Genomic DNA, 18,033 nt, shown 5'->3' with positions numbered 1-18,033 from the left:
GGTTCCGCCACTGCTTGCCCCTACACCCTTATTTTAAGAAGGTAATTGTTTAGCGGAAACTGAGTGAGCTAGGGTGATACATAGATATAAGCATGTTCACTCGAATATTAAAAAAGACTAAGTTTTGAATTCTTTTATGCTTCTTAACTTGATCTCTAAAGGTTCACTTCATAAACATTGACGCCCATTGTGGGCTATATAAAATATATAAAATCATGTGATTGAACGTATTTATACTAATTAAGTCATTAACTATTTTTGGTATTTGACGAATGTCACCACCTGTTCAGGAAACAGTTGTATGTCAATCTCAACAAATACTTTTTCCGTAATTTAAACTTGTGCTCGCATTCTCACGAGTCTAGTTTGCTTAACACTCACCCAATACCTATCAGTTAAATCTATAAATGTTAATTTTAACATCTACATTTACTATTTTACCTTCAATCAAATAAACAAAAAGAAAAACACTGGTGTGTCAACACAGAGAGACACACACTCACTCAACTCACGCTTGTTATATTGGATTTTCCGGTTGAAGTGTGAGTGTGTGCACCCGAATTGTTAGCGGAAACATGATGGCTACGTATTTGCGAGTACCCGCAGTTCCCACTTCGATTCCCACTTCATCTTCTTCCTCAAACTCTCAACAATCCCTTCCTTCCAGAAGAAGATGCAGAAATCTCAGGTCATTTTGCTCCGTTAACGCTACAAGAGCCAAAATTCCCACACCCCATCTCAACCCTAATGACCCCTTTCTCTCCAAGCTCGCTTCCGTCGCCGCCTCTTCCCCCGAAATGCTCCTCAACCGCCCCGTCAACTCCGATACCCCTCCTTATCTCGATATCTTCGATTCGCCAACTCTCATGGCTACTCCCGCTCAAGTAATTTATCTTATCTCTATTTCCATACACTTATTTCAAGGTTTATTGATTTGTGCTATGCACTTTTTTTCATGAATTCTAGATTTGTAGTCATGGTTTTCTTTTGGGTGATTAATTGTGTGGTTGAATTAGGTGGAGAGGTCTGTTTCATACAACGAACACCGGCCCAGAAGGCCACCGCCTGACCTGCCTTCCCTGCTTCTCCATGGTAGAATTGTTTACATTGGAATGCCTGTAAGTCTGCAATTGTGATTTGGTTTCTACATTCTTGCATTTTAAGTGCCAATTCCTATGTTTATGAACTTAGGTCCCATTTGGATGAGTTTCTTTGAGCTTATCTTATAGTATAAGCACTTATACAAATGTCTGGAAAAACTTATATAAATAGCTTATGACTTGTCTATAAACTGTTTTGAGTTTATTTTCATAAGTTGCTTAGAATAGCTTATGACCTGCCTATAACGTATTTTGAGTTTATTTCAATACACATCTCAAATTAGCTTATGAATAAACGATAAACAATTATTTAATAAACGACTATTGCCATAAGCGCTTAATTAAGCTGTTTACCGAAATGCACTCTTAATGGATTATGCTGTGATGAGCTTAAGTGTTGTACTTATCGGTAGTTCTCCTATCAATACCCTTAATTGATTTCATTGTTTCTACCTCTCAGTTGGTGCCGGCTGTTACAGAGCTTATTGTTGCAGAGTTGATGTACCTGCAGTGGATGGATCCTAAAGAACCGATATATATTTACATAAATTCCACTGGGACTACACGAGATGATGGAGAAACGGTAATTGGCTTCCAGCTCGCAGTTTATACGAAACGTTTGATGTACTATGGATAATAGGGCACGTTCTGCATGTAGTGCTTATATCAATAGTTTAAAATAATGTACTGTGCTTCCCTCCTTTCTTTGGTCTCATCTCATGCATTTTAGTTCTTTCATTCAGGTAGGGATGGAGACAGAAGGTTTTGCCATCTATGATGCAATGATGCAGTTAAAAAATGAGGTTTGTTTCTTTCCATTAAAAATGCACTTCGGATGATTATTTACTCATATTTCTTGTTGACTTTTGTTGATGATTGTACTGAATAGTAATATGATGAGACAATAAAAGGGGTTGCTTTGGGGTTTTGCAAAATGAAGAATGGCGGAGTAAATATGATGATTGTGATGCTATCACATCAACTACTGGGTTGTTGGATAGATGATTCCTGCTATGGGTATACCATGGTGGCAGTGCCTTCTGTTTATGATGCATAGATTTATTTAATGTACCACAGTTCAAGTTTTATTGATCTATAACCTGGAATTTATGTTATGTCTTAATCTTAGTAACTTAAATTTAAACAATTCTGATGGACAATAGGTTTATTTTTATTTTATGTTTAATTGTGAGACTTAGAAATGCTGGCAAACCCTCTCTACCACACTCCTTTCATTACTCTCTCTGTTATTGGTTGAAAATCATGTGGGATCCACTAAATCTTATGGACCTCACTCCCAATCTCGTGGGTCTCACTCTTTATTTGATGGAACCTACATGAATTTCAACCAAGAAACGAGAATGTGTTGAAAAGTGAGTGTTAGAGTGTGTGTTGGTAGCTCTCCTCTTTATGTGTAAGCATTCATCCTTTATGAGCTGTGTGCTTTTCTCTTCACTAACATTTGGATATATCTTTCCTTGTGTATTTGGCTTCTGTGTCTTGAGTAGATACACACAGTGGCAGTTGGAGCTGCTATAGGTCAAGCCTGTCTGTTACTTGCAGCAGGGACTCAGGGTAAACGCTTTATGATGCCACATGCAAAAGGTATCGTGAAGAGCCCGTGGTTTTTTAAGTTTGCGAATTCGGTCATATTCCTATAATTTTCACAGTTGTGATACTTCTCTATTAATTACTGTTTCAGCCATGATTCAGCAGCCCCGTATTCCATCATCTGGGTTAATGCCTGCGAGTGATGTTCTTATTCGTGCAAAGGAGGTTAGTTAATTTTATTTGTTCTACATTGCATTTTTTCATATTACGAACAAAAAACTTTTGTGGTATTTTCAATTTTCTCCCATGTTATTGTTGTCCAGCAATTGGCATGTAATACTACCATACTATTTTTCCTAGTTGCAGATTTGCCTCAAATATTTAAGCAAAGTCTCATTCTGTTTTTCTTTCTTTCCGGTCCTAGTTTCCCCAATTAGCTGTGAAATGTAAACTTGCACACCTTTGTAGTTGTAGAGTCTCCAACTCTATCTCCACTTACATACATAATTGTAAACTCTTGATGGAATACCTAGTCACAGATTTTCACCTTACAGTTAGGAGTATATGTTGAATCTATCTTTGTTTCTTTTCTATAATTAGATGCTAAACGTGAACCTGAAAATCTTTCTTTTACTTTGTCCTGTCTTCTCTTGAAGGTCGTCTATTTTTGACCTAAATGTCCAGTTTACATCTTTGAAAGTTTGAAACCTTTTTGCTGCTCATTATTTTTGCAGGTGATAATAAACAGGGACACTCTGGTTAAGCTACTTTCCAAACACACAGGAAATGTGAGTATCACTTGTACTAGATGTCATATTTATACGGGGAAGATGTGGCAGAATCTAATATTTCCATTATTTGCTTCTTTTCTATATTACTAGGCAGAGGAAACAGTAGCTAACGTGATGAAGAGACCGTATTATATGGATTCAACAAGGGCTAAGGAATTTGGGGTCATTGACAAAGTAAGTGCTTATATACATTGTCTCAGTAGTTCATCTTCTTTAGTCTGTTTTCAGACATGCATTGCTGACCAAACCAATGTTGAAACACACTGTTCCCAGATTCTTTGGCGTGGCCAGGAGAAAGTTATGGCTGATGTTGCTGCTCCAGAGGAATGGGACAAGGGTGCTGGCATTAAAGTTGTGGATGGATTTTAGCTCCTCTTTTATGGATATATCTCTTGTCAATGTAAGTGAATTCAATCTGCCCCTCTCAATTTGTTACTGCAAAATGTGGAATCTTTCGCTTATTGGCGTTGCCGCTGCTCCTATTTTGGAGGATGTAGTGTTAACAGGCTTGCAGCATGAGATTTGATAGTAAGAACTAAGTAGATGATATATCCCTCGTTATAGCTCCTAAACTCCTGTTGGAAGAAAATTTATAGGAGATTCTTATCTACTTTATGTGATTAGTTTGCTCTGGCATGTGATTAGTTTTATAAGAATGCTCAGTGCAAGGTGGTTACTCATTTTTGTGGTGTAGGATCTGATCTGAAGTTTCATGATGCTGCCTTGCAGGTCATATCTTTAGAGCGCTGGTACCATGTAAAAGAATGGTTGTCTATGGGTCCTAGAAATGCTCCATAGCTAATCACTGAAATATGAACTGCAGAGTGATGCAGATTTTCCTTACAATGGAAAAAAAAAGCTAGAGTGATAGTTCATCCATGTGGGGGTATATACTATGTAGTGTTTGGTTCGGATAATTAGTCAACCATTGATTTCGCACCGGCTCCTTACATAGGAATTGATATTTTCTCTTACACAATCTAATGACAGAATACATGGACAGTTTGTAATCTTAGTTTTAATGTCTATCAATCAGAGATGAGCTAAAAGTTTATCACTGCAAATCACATACTGCGCCACATTCAGTTCATTGTGTTTTGACAGGGAAAATATAGCATTTCGTTACTGTGTTAGAGATCATTACAAACGAATAAGTGATTAAGGCCCCGTTTGGATAAACAGCTTAATTAAGCGCTTATGGTCATAAGCGCTTATGACATAAGCGCTTATTCATAAGCTATTTTTAAAAATTTATTGAAATAAATTAAAAATAAGCTGTGTATAAGCATAAGCTGTTTTTCATAAGCTATCCTGAGTAGCTTATGAAAATAAGCTGAAAATAGCTTATGACAGACCATAAGCTGTTTGCATAAGCTCTCCCAAACACTGGCATAAGAGCTTATGCTGTCAAATAAGCTCAAATAAGCTCTTCCAAACTGGACCTAAATTTATGAACATTTTTTGTATGTTTGAAACCGGTTTGAAATACGAATTTACTTGATTTGCAGTTCATCATAGTCCAAGCTTGTGATGTGAGGGAAAAAATAATCATCATAATTTTTTAACTTTTTCATTATTTCATTTTTTCTTTACTAGATAAAACTCATTAGATCATACTTTTATTTTTATAAAGAACTTTGATCTATCTTTCTTATGGAAATGATACCTACATGAGCTATAAGAAGAAACAAGATCGGTGGAGAATAACTATATTGTTGTCTGTCAGCTTCATCTTGTGCCAAATAGAGTTTCTCATAAAAGAGGTACTACATGGCTTTGAAAATTAATGCACGAATTCAAGGAACTAGTGTAATAGGAACCGCAATTCATGGAAATCATACCAATGTGAGCTATAAGAAAAAACATGACTAATGGAAAATAACTACAATGTTGTCCGTCAGCTTCATCTCATGCAAAACAGAGTTTCTCCAACTATAACAAGATATGGTAGACTGATGTGTGTATAATTCTTTCCCTTTTGATTTTTGTCAATCATATGTGTTTTTGCAGCAAGTCCTTTGCGAATTATCCTTGAAAACTCATAACAAGTTCACAATTTTTCTTTTCTTTCTATCTTTCAGATTAAAGTAACATTTAAACATTCTTATGGATGTGTGTTTAACCCATTTAGCCTGGTTTGTTTTCTATATTGGGTTCCTATGCATTTGTAGGGAGAAGTAACAAGTTTCATGTGTGAAAGTCAATGAGAGGGTGAGAACGCCAGAAACAAATGAGACACCCCTCTCCTTCAATCTCTTTGGGGCTGGCAATTTTCCTCTCATTTTCCATTACGACGTCGTCACAACAACACTCATCTTTTCCCTCAATAATCCCATTCTTCTCCAAACGTGACGACGCTCCTCTTTCGTTCAATCCAATCCCCAAAGCCACTCCCTCAGACTTGTTATCTCTGTTAGGTTCCAATTCTCAGTCTCAAACCGTCAACCCCGCCGTAGCGCGCCACCTCAAGTCATGCCTCAAGTTCCTCGTTCCGTTTTCTCCGCCGGAGCCTCGTCATCGGAAATTGGGATTGGGCCGTGCCGGCACTAGTCTCACCGGCGCAACCGGTAGAGACACCGCGAACAACTTAATTTGGTTCCCGCCGGAGCCTGTTTTGGATCTGGCGCGCATCGCCGTCGATTCCGGTGGTGATCCTGCTGCTATTCAACGCGCTCTTGACCCAACCATCATCCCAGTTACTCTCTCTCTCTCTCTCTCTCTCACGCTTCTCTTTGCTTTCTCACCAATGTAACTTAACTTGCACTCTTTGTTGTTGTTGTCATCGCTTAGGTACCTGATGTTGAAGGATCAAACAAAAACCGTTGTCAACTCACCAGAACTCCCTATGGCAGACACTTCATTTCTCAGGTTTCTGTTAGATGAACAGTCTACACATTACACAGTCTTATACTGAGCTAAATATTTAGTTTAGTAGTGTTATTCAATTTGGAATCAGTAGCTATAGCTATCGATGAAAAGTGCTTTTGCCTTTTTGCCGTTTCAACTGTTTGTTATGCAAAATAGCTTGAGAGAGAAAAAAGAGGGTGCTGATGTTACATTTTCTCTCAAATTGCAGGAGTTGAACCTGTATCTTAAGTTTTTGTTTGAACTCATTGCTGATCGTGCTCCCTCTGTTGGGTTCAAGGTTAGCTTGAACCGGTTTGATTTGTTCCACGGTCACATGTTTCTGGCAGTCGACACTGGAAGACTTGGTATATTGTATGTTGATAGAGAATTAGCGATACCTTTCTCTGATTGTTACATGTTTGAGAGGCACATTTATTTCCTGTATCATAGATATATTTTACTTTGTGAAAGTGTTTCAGCTCGTTAGAAATAAAAATGCAATGATTTCATGTTTGACAGATTCCATGCACGGGAATACCCCGCATATGATGAACAAGTATTCCCGTACAATTTGGGTTTTTGTCAGAAAGGTGAATTACTATCTGCTTCTATAAATGTTATGGATAGTTCAGGTTACATTCATCGATGTTAATCTTCCAATTTTTTGTAGGCCCTGTGTTTGGAAGAATATAGTTTTGTAATCTGTAAATCTCGTGTGTTGCTTCTTAGTTTTTCTGCGCACTTGCTTGTGAGGGAGAGAACATGACATAAGAGCTCCTTGTAAACACAAACCCATATAAATTTTTTATTGTCTATTATTTTGATACTGAAATTTTAAGAAGCTTCTGTTCTTCTTTTAATCTGCCACTCTTCTTTCAGGGACCAATGTGACATATGATGATTCCATGAACTTGAGAAATATTCTCTGGCTGGCTCCATTACCTGGTGATTCTGCAAAATCTTGGTTGGCACCAGGTACCCCCAGTACATCTGTATAAATTTGAGTGCTTTTCACATCGTATAAACTCTTAAGTTCCACGTTAACTTTTTAATATCAATAATGGGATCAACCTATCACTTCTACAAATCAACCCATGCAGCATAAGTTTGTCATAGCTTAGGTATGTGGACCTGAATTTGATGGTAAATGAAGTTCAGAAGTTGATATGTTCTTCCTGGTTTCTGAATTTATCTGTTATTGTCGCTCTTGGTAGCTTGGACTAAATAGCTTCCTGTGTTAAACTCGTGACGTCATTGTCTTATTTGTGGCTAGTTGCAAAGAGTCCTCTTTAATGTTAGGTGAAGGCTCATGAATACCTTCATCACGTCACTAACATCCTATAGATATATTTTGAGTGGAAATTACCAGAGACTTAGACTAATTGATCTTTAAGCTTGTAGCAAATAGAAATTAGTGTCTTTTGGCTGTATTTCACCAACGTTTCTAGACTAGGATAATTACTATATAGCTTAATACCAATTGCTCAGGGGTTCTGGTAGTGCTGGATGCTCGTCCTGATGGAATCATCTACAGAGATCTAATACCCGATTATGTAGATTTTGCAAGGACAATCTATGAAGGTTCTAGTTTCTATTTCTTTTCTATACCGCTAATTTGCGTAGACTGAAACTTAAATTTTTTGAGCTTTGAATCCTTTTCAGAAAGGTTGACTTTATTGTGCTATCACTTATTTTTCCTTGTAGATGATCTAGGGAATTGTGCCGTTGATGTGAACTACTTGAATGTGGGATCTGAAACTGGAAATTATCAACTATTCATATGCTGATGAAGTGATGCTATCACATGGTAAATGAAGATGGATATGATTGCAATGAAGATTGCATATGAAATTTATTCGAACTCTAGGTAAATTGTAGCTATGTTCAAGTGCTGTGTATGTCGATGCAAATTTATTAATTGGCCGTCAAACTCTATGCACTTCATTTGTGCAACAAATGTTGTTTGAGTTCTTTCACTTACTAAATTGAATTTGCACAGTCCGGCAGTAATCATGAATGATTTACTACTTCGGTACTCCTAAACTTTTGATGGTTCTTATATAAGACTGATTAGAAAATTTTAGAAGTATTGTTTTGTATTTTTTGTTTGCCCTTTATACTTATTGAACCTTATAAATCCAAAGCTCTTTGCTCGAAAGGTGTAACCGCAAGGGATAGGAGGAAACTGTATGAAGTTTGTCCCATTACTCTTGTTCGTGAGCTTGGTAAGTATCTTGGTTTCCCACTTAAGAGTGGGAGAGTCACTTGTGATAGGTTCCAATACCTTCTTGATCAGATTCAGAACCAGCTCTCCTCTTGGAAATCTCGCCTTCTAAACACGGCGGGAAGAATTTGCCTCTCTAAATCTGTGGTTACTGCGATTCCAACACTATGCAAGTTGTGTTGCTTCTGAGGAAGGTCACATCGGATGAATCAGGTTACCTGTGATTTCATTTGGTCCCTGGAAAATGGAGGGGGAAGTTGGCACATGCTGAATAGGGAGACCTTGTCAAAGATTAAGAGTAAGAGATTCTCCTTCAAACTGGGGGATGGCAGATCGGAGTGGGCAGAGTGCAAATGCCCCCAAACTACCGTATATTCACATTTCAAGTTTCCGATTTTTTGTTGCGTGACATTATTACAGATGCTGCCTGGGATGTATCTTTACTGCATACAAATCTTGCCTCAACAGTTTTATGGTTAGGGGTGGGAGTTGGGGAGTGGAAGATATTTTGATCAAATTGCTAATTGTGAGAATGTGAGGGAATAACTTTTGTGGCTATAAACAAAAAGCTATTTTTTGTTTCTTTTAGTGCGGCTAAACCCAAAAGCTGAATAGAAAACCAAACATGCTGTTTTTTTTTTACGGTCCAAACATATCTTTTTTTATAAGTAAATATTAGTTGTTAGTATTAGTAAATTAGTTTGTTCCCCTATACCTTTCATTCCCGCGCCCAAACATGCTGTTTATTTACTTGAACAAAATCCACGATAGGCCGACACAGTAAGAAGTTATAAAAACCATTACAACAGTAATTGGAAATTCATTTAAAACCTTCACCATTGAGTATTGACATGAAACCTTGTTACGATTGTATTGAGGTCAGGGATGACTAAAATATCTCTCACTTGGGGTGATGTGTCATGTTAACATTGATCCCTATCCATCCAAATCCGCTAATGAAATTAATCAATCAATCAATTAACTATTTGAGAGCGTGTAATAGATAGGTAGCATTAGCAATGCCCTAAGCTTGGGCGTTCTCTAAAGTTAGCACAACACGTTGCTACTTTGAGCTTTCTAAGTTCTAACTAACCGCACCGCACACACAATTTCTGTGTTCGAGATTTCAATCTCTCTCGCCGTTTCAATGTATTCGCCGATGCACCGTCTTGATCGCGGCGATGTTTGGAAGAGCAAGGCCCGATCCCTACAGTTACAGCTCAGGGACCGCCTTAGAGTCGCCGTCGACCGCCATTGGCGCCGCCGCCACCACACCCTCACCCTCGATTCCGACGGCTACTTCTCCTCCACTCTTCAGCGCTGCCTTAACCGATTTCGCGATTTCCGCAGGGACTCCTTGCCTTCTTCCTCCTCTTTCTATCGCAAGCGAGGTAATCTCCATTCCTCTTTTTATTGAAATTTTCCGTTTGAATATCATTGTTATTCTCATGCCTGTAAATCTCTACAGTGACTAGGGATTTCAGTTCCGAAGAAGATTCAATGCTTCTTCGTATGATGCAAGCCGTTGCTGTTCCTGTTCTAGGAAACGTTTGTCACGTGTTTATGAACGGATTGAACCGTGTTCAGGTATGCCATTACGCCAACTATCTGGTCTTCTCTTTCCATTGGTGTTTGATCTGAAATTCTGAATGCTATGTGTTTGCCGATAACAGGTTTATGGTTTAGAGAAACTACACTCTGCTTTGCTTGAAAGACCTAAAGGCAAACCTCTTCTTACGGTATGTGCTCTTTGAAGCTATGCTTCTCGGCTTCTCGCAAAGTGTTTGAATCAGCTTGGTTTTGATTTTTGTTTTTGCTGTTCCTTTTCAGGTCAGCAATCATGTTGCTTCCATGGATGATCCCCTAGTTATTGCTTCGTTGCTTCCTCCACAAGTTCTTTTGGATGCTAGGAACCTCAGATGGACACTTTGTGCAACAGATAGGTGTTTCAAAAACCCTGTGACATCTGCGTTCTTTCGATCCGTAAAGGTCTTGCCTGTTTCTCGGGGTGATGGAATTTATCAGGAGGTATACATCCAAAAACAAACACTTGCTAATAATTTGTTAAGATTTGGTGAATGATTCTAGTTAAATCTCGCGGTCTAATTTGAGGCTTTGAAGTCTGTCTAGTGTCATACTAGTTAGCTTATTGTGAAATGGCAATCTCTCGGTTATTTGTTTTATAATCTGCCTTCACTTGAATTATTCAATTTACCTTGTTGTTCTGTTCTGAAAACCATTTGTTAAGTCCTTCTTGTTGTGACTATTATGAGGGTGCTTCTTTCTGTAGTGTTATCAAACTGAGTATCCCTGTCTCTATCATTTCGTATTCCTCTCCAAATTGGATGGGTAATTACTGTCCCTTCCTTGTCCCTCCAATGAAACATAAGCCCTCAGCAAAAAAATGTTGGAGATAATTTTTTTGCGAAGTGTAATGATTTTATTGGAGGAACATGAAGGAAAGGAAAAGGGGATATGTGATGTCAATTCCTCCAGACTGAAATGTGTCCACTTGCACTCATTGCTGTAGGGAATGGATATGGCACTTTCCAAGTTGAACCATGGTGCTTGGGTTCACATTTTCCCTGAAGGTAGTCGCTCCCGGGATGGTGGAAAAACCATGAGCTCTTCCAAGAGAGGTGTTGGGAGGTAACAATCTTCCATAGTATTTTGGAGTTAATACTTACTGAAAAAATTGCTTGTTTCTTGTTACGAAAGCTGGTTCTTGATATTTGCTTGTCTTAGGAAAAAAAAAAAACTGATATTTCAAAGCATTATTGTTGAAATTTTTGAATGAAGAAATAGTTTGTTCTGTATAAAATCATTGAAATTGTTCCAGTGGTAACTTCAGAATGGTAAAATTACCAGTTTTGCTCTTGACATGATTGTTAGTTGTGATCTGTATTTTTCATCTAGTTTCCATGACTTCACTTTATTTCTGCTATTTCGTATGTGTTAGAGCGATACATCTTTCCTGATATAAATCTCCTCATCAGGTTGGTCCTGGATGGAGATACCATGCCCCTTGTTATTCCATTTGTACATACAGGGATGCAGGATATTATGCCAATAGGTGCCAGCTTTCCCAGAATTGGCAAGATGGTATGTAAATCTTCTGAATATATTTCACCAACATATGGGGAATTAATAAAATTGGTCCAGCTTTAATCAACCTAGGAACCTTCTGAGGTTTGAATTACTGGAATGGTGCTAAACTACTGCTAGCTGTAGAGGATGCTGCACTCTTTGTCCATTGACTTGGGAACTTATGTTCCACTTCCCCATAGAATAAGATTTTCAATGACAGAATGTAATTTCTCATGGCATGATTTTGATTTATCTTTTTATTTATGTGATGAGTTGAACTTTAACTTTTTTTAATTCTAAATAAACTTCATTCTGATTGTTTTGACGTGCTTGGATTGTCTAGGTTACAGTACTCGTAGGTGATCCGATCAACTTTGATGATATACATGACTTGGAGGAAAGTCTAGATGTTCCACGAAAAAGACTATATGATGCAGTAGCGGCAAGAATTGGTGATCGCTTACATGAAATGAAGGTCCAAGTTAACACTATAGCATTAGAACAACAAATGCAGCTACAAGATCACTACTCAGACAGCATGGAACGAGCATATGGAATCTGGCAGCAGGTTGATTGGGAATTATTTGGAATGGACGATAGCTTCATTTCTGCAGATCATGATTCCAAACAGAAACAAGAAACAGTTGTCCTCCCTAATATAAGTGTTCCTGAGCATGAGCAATCTCATAGCAGGAGAGTGGGTTTTTCATACAGGATGCGTGGTTACATGGATCAGATGGAGCTCATGTCCTTTGCAGCTAGAGGCTTGTTTATGAATATTAATACAAAGAACTCTGCTAGCTGTAGTAGAGAGATACGCCCTTTGAAGGCATGGAAACAGTTTTGTGAAGCTAACCTATTAAGGCAGTGGAATTATGCCCTCTAGAGGGTGTAAGCTCAAGTATTTGGTTCTTAATTAAAGTAATTCTGAGACATTGTTAGGCAAACAGCTTAACATGGAAGGATTGCTAAAATTTTGTAACTCCAATGGTTAATTTATTAGTTTAGTTGCTGGATTGCTGTAAGTAGAAAGGCGGTTAGGCGGGGAATCATAGGAAGTACCTTGTCGCAGCAGTAACTTTTTGTAACTAAATTGTGCAATAAGCCTTTATCCTCGGCGATAAAGAGTGTCTTTGGTAAAGAGCTGTGGACAGACTCCAATGCGCGTTTAGGATACAACTTGGAGCTTCAACTGGATAGAAGCTACAACTTGGAGCTTCAACTGGATTCACGGGCTTCAAACAACCACGAAGAAGCAAAGGAACCAACCAAAGCAGTTTTAGTGGGTTAGAGTTTTCACTAACAATATTTTGTAGTACTATTTAAGTTTATGTAAAAAAGGAATTTCAAAGACAAATGAACTTCCGTAGAAATTTGTAGTTTGAAGGAGTTGTCTTTCCTTTTCTTTTTTTTTGTCAAATTTGTATGTCTTTAATTTTTAATTAATATGGATTAAACAGCAAAAGCTTCAAATGATTGCCAACTTCATTTCAAACTTATTCAAACAAGTTGGAACATGAATGTTATTTTGCATTATTTAGGTGGCTAGAAAAATCACACAAGATAACATTCATTTGATTTTAAAGAAAAAAAATTAAAGTAAATTATACTTCCCAACCTTGAGGTTTTCCTATGGCACTAAACTCTAAATTTTCTTAAATATTACACTCCCCTCATTTTCACTCATGTACTAGTTTACTTCTTCCATTGAAATAATATTCAAAATCATTTTATTGTATTATATTATCAAATTTACACTCTCATTTTCAGATCAATGTCAATTATTATCATCTAGAGTGTGAAGCGTGATTGTCGACCAAAATCATAATCTCTCAACATGAGGGGGACGCCACTTTATTATAGATCAAACACTAGACACTGCACACTACACAACGAAGTGTTAAGTATGATTATTGGACGGTTGGGCCCTAATGTCTTCGATCGTGGAGCCCACATCATGGACGGTCCCGATTGCCCAGAAACCTTTTCTCTATTATTCAGAATAAACGAAGCGAGATCTTCATTCATTCGTTCATTGTTTTGTTAATAACTGCAGTTGCATTTTCCATTTCTCCTTTGAAGAAAGAGATATAAAAATGGCGGAAGAAGAAGAAGAAGAATCAGAGCTGAGCGACAAGCAGAAAGTTGAAATCGCCAAATGGTTCCTCCTCAACTCTCCCCCTGGTGAAATCCAATACGTTGCCAAAGGTTCTTCTTCTTCTTCTCTCTTCCTCTTCCTCCCTCTTCCGCATTTGCATTTTTTCCCCTCTTTCCCATGAATCTGAACCAACTCCGTTGAATTCAATGTTTCTGCAGATGTCAAATCCATTCTCAACAACGACGATTTGTTCAACGAGGCAGCTACCGAGGCATTCCCCGTCTACAACCTAACCCACTTGATTTCCCTTCAACTCCCCAACCGAACCGGAGACGTAACTTTCCTTCCAACTTAGGGTTTCCTCATTCATTTTCTTCATTTTTCTTATTAAGATCTTTCAATTCATTCATTGGATATGGTTTTTATTTTTGTTTTTTTTTATCTTGTTGTGTGAATATGATGAATCAATGTGTCTTCTATATCCGATTTTTTGTGAGTTTAATCACTGGCTTAACGCGTGCATGCAGGTACTGGTTACTTCATTTGGTGAGCTTGAGGGGAATGCATTTCTTGATCCCAGGACTGCCCAAGTAGCAGTAGTTGACCATGTTAAACAAGTGAGTCCTCTCTCTGCCTGACCCTGTGTGGATCAGTCAAATGATGAGTGTGTGTTGGGGTGAGCATTTACAAAAATAGATTTTGAATGATTAGAATTTTGGATAAAATTGATTTCGAAATGAAAGTGATTTATGTTTAGATGTTTATTTGTTTGTTATAAGCTTGGCGTGAAGTTTCCAACTTCAGCTGGGGTTTGAAGGTGAAATCAATTCAGATGGTAGGTTTGCATTGAGGGCTAGAACCGTGTATGTGTTTGTTTGCATTAGCTTAAGCTTAACGCGATTCGTTACTATATGCGACTTTAGTACCATTCTGCAAACATGCGCAGACTCAAAGTAGCGAAACATCTTGGTTTTTGACAAAATCACGTCTGGCTGGAGAAAACTCATGCTTGTACACTCCCATCACATATACAAATCATAGAATGATCAATGTTCTAAAAGGGTGGGCTTGGGGTGGGGGGAAGTTCATCACTAATTTTTTGTTTTGAATATTACATATTTTCGTCTTTTGAGATAAATCTGGTTAAGTGTAATTGTGTGAAGTTTTTTTACCTATTGTCTTATGATAGTCTGCTAAATGTCTTAGGTTTGTACGGATGTGAGACCTGCAGCAGATGAAGAACTTCCATCTCCATACATTGAAGAATTTCGGTAATGCTCAGCCATTTCCATGACAGATATATTTTGTCTCTGATCATCTGATATGATATTCCTCTACTTAAGTGATTTTCAAAATGTTTTGTGAAACTGAGGAAAGGAACAAACTGTTTCAAGTTAAACAAATTTCAATAAATTTATCCAATTTTAAAATAAAGCTATTATTTTTTGTTGCTTTATTTAGTTTGTTATTCCTCAACTTTTGGCTGTATGAAGTACAAACTCAAGAGCGTTTTCTTTTCACAGTAGATTGCCTATGGGATTTCTTCTATGTTTTGTCATATACTGTTCTAGATTCCTGGTCTCCATGCAGCTGTTTTATTGAGAACGTGTAGCCCTATTTTAGATGGGAAGAGAGACTCATACAAGTGATTGTTTATATCTGCTATTTATTCCTTATTTTATAATAAAAACCTGATTGGACGCATTTGAGGACATGAAAAAAAACAGATTAAGAGTAGTTTGAGTAACCATACTATATCTTTCTCATACTCTATGCTTGCATAACACATGGTTTGCTTATTGCAGATGCAGTCTGGACGCAGAAATACTTAAATATGTTGAAGAAGCTTATCCAAAAGGGGTCTGCTCTGTCTACTGTGGAAATGGGAAAGATGTTGAGGGCCCAGGTTGTGATTTTGAGCTTGCTGTGGTGATTTCTGCTGCTAGGCATAGCCCACAAAATTTCTGGTACGTGAAATTAGTTGAGTAAAATTCTATCTGTTCTATTTGAGGACTAATTTCAGCTGCAGCAGTTACACCAAAAGAACATTGATACATTTTAATATTTTCTTTGGCTTTTGTTTATAGCAATGGGAGTTGGTGTTCAACATGGAATATTGAGTTCAAAGGTGATAATCAAACAGTGGAATTAAAGGGTAAAATGCAGGTAATATTGCATAGATATTTGATGCATTGATTTGAATGATTCAGTAGAAGCTTTTATTAACACGGTTATTTTTAACCTATTTTCAGGTGGGTGCCCATTATTTTGAGGAAGGAAATGTGCAGTTAGATGCAAAACATGAATGCAAAGATGCAACTCTTTTTCAGGTTACCATAGATCAGTATTGTCATTTCCTTTACATTTTATTTAATTAGGTGTGAATTTATTGCTTAAGTTATATGTATAATTGTATATGTCCTTACATATGCTTTTTGCAATGGAAGGTACTGCCCTTCCTTGTTTTCTGTTCCATGGGATGCAAGGCAGAGAGCATTTTAAGAACTTTCCATGATATATAAAGGATAGGATATGTATATGTGATATGTATAGAAAGACAATAGTTATCTATTCACATTTCTGTGCAAGTCGATTTACTCGTATTTCATCATTTGATTTTATTTTCAGGCCCCTGAGGATTGTGCGGTTGGCATATCAAGCATTATTCGTCATCATGAAACAGAGTACCTTGCTTCTATAGAGGTTCTGAATTTGTTTTCTTGTTGCTTGGATCTTTCTTTCCTTTTTAACAATGTTTAGATAATTTGCTAACGACCATAACTTTGCAGGCTTCATATCTTAGCCTCCCTGATTCTACTTTCAAGGTACTTTTTTGTTATATCTTCTAAAATGTGTTCTTTTTACCTTCACTTTGACTTTTCAAATGTGGCATTTCTGCGAAGTCTATGAATTATGATAGTTATTGATTCCCATTAAAGCAATCCCATATACCTAATGTTTTCAGATGTGGTATTTCTGCTAAGGCTATGAATTAATATAGTTATTGATTCCCATTAAAGCATCCCATATACCTAATGTTTCCTCGTTAGGCCCTTTGTCACAACCAAGACCAAAAGCACCTCTAAGATCCTTTTGTTTGTTATTCTTTTACCAACTGGATCAATCCATTTTATTGTTCTATCATGTTATGCTGCATCTGTGGTTAGCCGTGAAATTCCTAATGCTTGCAACAATCAATATCATATTCAGTTCATTCTAAGGGTTTGTTCTTACATTGTGGAAGCTATGTGTAGTTATATAAATTATAACTGTCTTAATCATCATGCCGGAGTGTGTTCAAGCAACAGAAATAATAAAGTGGGCAGACACATTTCTTGTTTTGCATGAGTGTTAAATCTACCGCATTACCTGTTTGAATTTGAAGCCTTCTGATTGCAATTATTTTCAGGATCTTCGGAGGAAGCTTCCAGTCACCCGCACCTTATTTCCATGGCATAATACTTTGCAATTCAGCTTGACAAGGGACATCTCAAAGGAACTTGGCATCGGAAAGTAAATACATGCACACATACACAACACAACAAAGAAAAGATGTGTTTACTTGAACTTGGTGGTGACAAGTTCACAATATGTAATTTGATCAAGTCAATCATTCTTAGGGGTTGGCTTTGACTTTCTTCCTTTGTCCGAGTCTCCTCCGCATGTGTACTGTACTGTAATTCTTTTTCAACATTGTTGTATAGCAGTAAAGAGTTACGCTTGTTCTAGCCATTACAACTTTTTGTGACTGCAATTACTGTGAGAACTGGTTTTACGTTGGGTTTGGGGGGGGGGGGGGGGGGGGGTTGGATTTTGAAGGAAAAAAATTCTGGTGGTGGTTTGACATAGATATTAGTACAACCATGGTATAAAATCAGTTCCCTTGAATAGTGTGAATGAATCAAGTTCTTTCTTTCTTCAATATTGTCATGTGAAAAACAGATCCTCTTGGATATGTACTTTATGTTGTCTTATCCTATTTAATAGGTGGAATCATATGAATATTTATGCGGTGAGAGATAGATAAACTTTTATATGACATTATCACATGACATGAGATGACCATAATCTCAATCTATGGAGTTTTGCTATATAAAGTCGGCTTTTTAAATAATATAGGTTTAAACTTAATTTTTTAGGATTTGGAAGATGGAAAAAATTATTCACACTCAATTCCACCTCCTCCTTATAGAAGTAGGAAAGGGAAGGATATCATAATCATATGATATAGAAAAAGAAATGACTATATTATTATAAAATACGTAATTATATATATATATATATATATATATATAATTATAGGTAGTGGATGTATTATATGAGAAATGTGTTCTT

At 37.2% G+C, this 18,033-nt stretch overlaps 4 protein-coding genes across 4 annotated transcripts; all 4 read left to right on the top strand.

Moving 5' to 3' along the window:
• Positions 1-495: 495 nt before the first annotated feature.
• On the top strand, positions 496-4,506 carry LOC130731165 (ATP-dependent Clp protease proteolytic subunit-related protein 3, chloroplastic). Its single transcript, XM_057583369.1, has 10 exons — positions 496-884; positions 1,017-1,118; positions 1,561-1,683; positions 1,844-1,903; positions 2,609-2,705; positions 2,803-2,876; positions 3,386-3,439; positions 3,533-3,616; positions 3,716-3,842; positions 4,172-4,506. The coding sequence occupies exons 1-9, from the start codon at positions 576-578 to the stop codon at positions 3,809-3,811; spliced, it is 999 nt and encodes a 332-aa protein (XP_057439352.1). The 5' UTR covers positions 496-575; the 3' UTR covers positions 3,812-3,842; positions 4,172-4,506.
• Positions 4,507-5,463: 957 nt separating this feature from the next.
• Positions 5,464-8,299, top strand: LOC130731164 (uncharacterized). Its single transcript, XM_057583368.1, has 7 exons — positions 5,464-6,137; positions 6,233-6,310; positions 6,519-6,661; positions 6,809-6,879; positions 7,169-7,264; positions 7,778-7,870; positions 7,994-8,299. Exons 1-7 carry the CDS (start codon positions 5,673-5,675, stop codon positions 8,074-8,076), a joined length of 1,029 nt encoding a protein of 342 aa, XP_057439351.1. The 5' UTR covers positions 5,464-5,672; the 3' UTR covers positions 8,077-8,299.
• A 129-nt stretch (positions 8,300-8,428) lies between these two features.
• Positions 8,429-13,005, top strand: LOC130731163 (uncharacterized). Its single transcript, XM_057583367.1, has 7 exons — positions 8,429-9,904; positions 9,982-10,100; positions 10,187-10,252; positions 10,344-10,541; positions 11,044-11,162; positions 11,510-11,615; positions 11,944-13,005. The coding sequence occupies exons 1-7, from the start codon at positions 9,661-9,663 to the stop codon at positions 12,484-12,486; spliced, it is 1,395 nt and encodes a 464-aa protein (XP_057439350.1). The 5' UTR covers positions 8,429-9,660; the 3' UTR covers positions 12,487-13,005.
• Positions 13,006-13,621: 616 nt separating this feature from the next.
• On the top strand, positions 13,622-17,430 carry LOC130731166 (F-actin-capping protein subunit alpha). Its single transcript, XM_057583370.1, has 10 exons — positions 13,622-13,808; positions 13,917-14,032; positions 14,226-14,315; positions 14,905-14,969; positions 15,504-15,665; positions 15,786-15,864; positions 15,951-16,028; positions 16,327-16,401; positions 16,488-16,523; positions 17,108-17,430. The coding sequence occupies exons 1-10, from the start codon at positions 13,697-13,699 to the stop codon at positions 17,213-17,215; spliced, it is 921 nt and encodes a 306-aa protein (XP_057439353.1). The 5' UTR covers positions 13,622-13,696; the 3' UTR covers positions 17,216-17,430.
• Positions 17,431-18,033: the final 603 nt, after the last annotated feature.

This window comes from Lotus japonicus, chromosome 1, assembly GCF_012489685.1.
Source record: "Lotus japonicus ecotype B-129 chromosome 1, LjGifu_v1.2".
Classification (NCBI taxonomy): domain Eukaryota; kingdom Viridiplantae; phylum Streptophyta; class Magnoliopsida; order Fabales; family Fabaceae; genus Lotus; species Lotus japonicus.
Note: the sequence above shows the minus strand (reverse complement) of the source record. Positions and strands in the feature narration are given on the sequence as shown.

Excerpts from the sequence above, each read along its gene's own strand:
- LOC130731166 (XM_057583370.1), top strand. The coding sequence starts at position 13,697 with ATGGCGGAAGAAGAAGAAGAAGAATCAGAGCTGAGCGACAAGCAGAAA. Across the intron at positions 16,029-16,326 it reads AAGATGCAACTCTTTTTCAG|GCCCCTGAGGATTGTGCGGT; the intron begins GTTACCATAGAT and ends TTTTATTTTCAG. Across the intron at positions 16,402-16,487 it reads AGTACCTTGCTTCTATAGAG|GCTTCATATCTTAGCCTCCC; the intron begins GTTCTGAATTTG and ends ATAACTTTGCAG.
- LOC130731164 (XM_057583368.1), top strand. The coding sequence starts at position 5,673 with ATGAGACACCCCTCTCCTTCAATCTCTTTGGGGCTGGCAATTTTCCTC. Across the intron at positions 6,138-6,232 it reads TTGACCCAACCATCATCCCA|GTACCTGATGTTGAAGGATC; the intron begins GTTACTCTCTCT and ends GTCATCGCTTAG. Across the intron at positions 7,871-7,993 it reads TGCAAGGACAATCTATGAAG|ATGATCTAGGGAATTGTGCC; the intron begins GTTCTAGTTTCT and ends TTTTCCTTGTAG.
- LOC130731163 (XM_057583367.1), top strand. The coding sequence starts at position 9,661 with ATGTATTCGCCGATGCACCGTCTTGATCGCGGCGATGTTTGGAAGAGC. Across the intron at positions 10,101-10,186 it reads ACGGATTGAACCGTGTTCAG|GTTTATGGTTTAGAGAAACT; the intron begins GTATGCCATTAC and ends TGCCGATAACAG. Across the intron at positions 10,542-11,043 it reads GTGATGGAATTTATCAGGAG|GGAATGGATATGGCACTTTC; the intron begins GTATACATCCAA and ends TCATTGCTGTAG.
- LOC130731165 (XM_057583369.1), top strand. The coding sequence starts at position 576 with ATGATGGCTACGTATTTGCGAGTACCCGCAGTTCCCACTTCGATTCCC. Across the intron at positions 1,119-1,560 it reads TTGTTTACATTGGAATGCCT|TTGGTGCCGGCTGTTACAGA; the intron begins GTAAGTCTGCAA and ends TCTACCTCTCAG. Across the intron at positions 1,904-2,608 it reads TGATGCAGTTAAAAAATGAG|ATACACACAGTGGCAGTTGG; the intron begins GTTTGTTTCTTT and ends TGTCTTGAGTAG.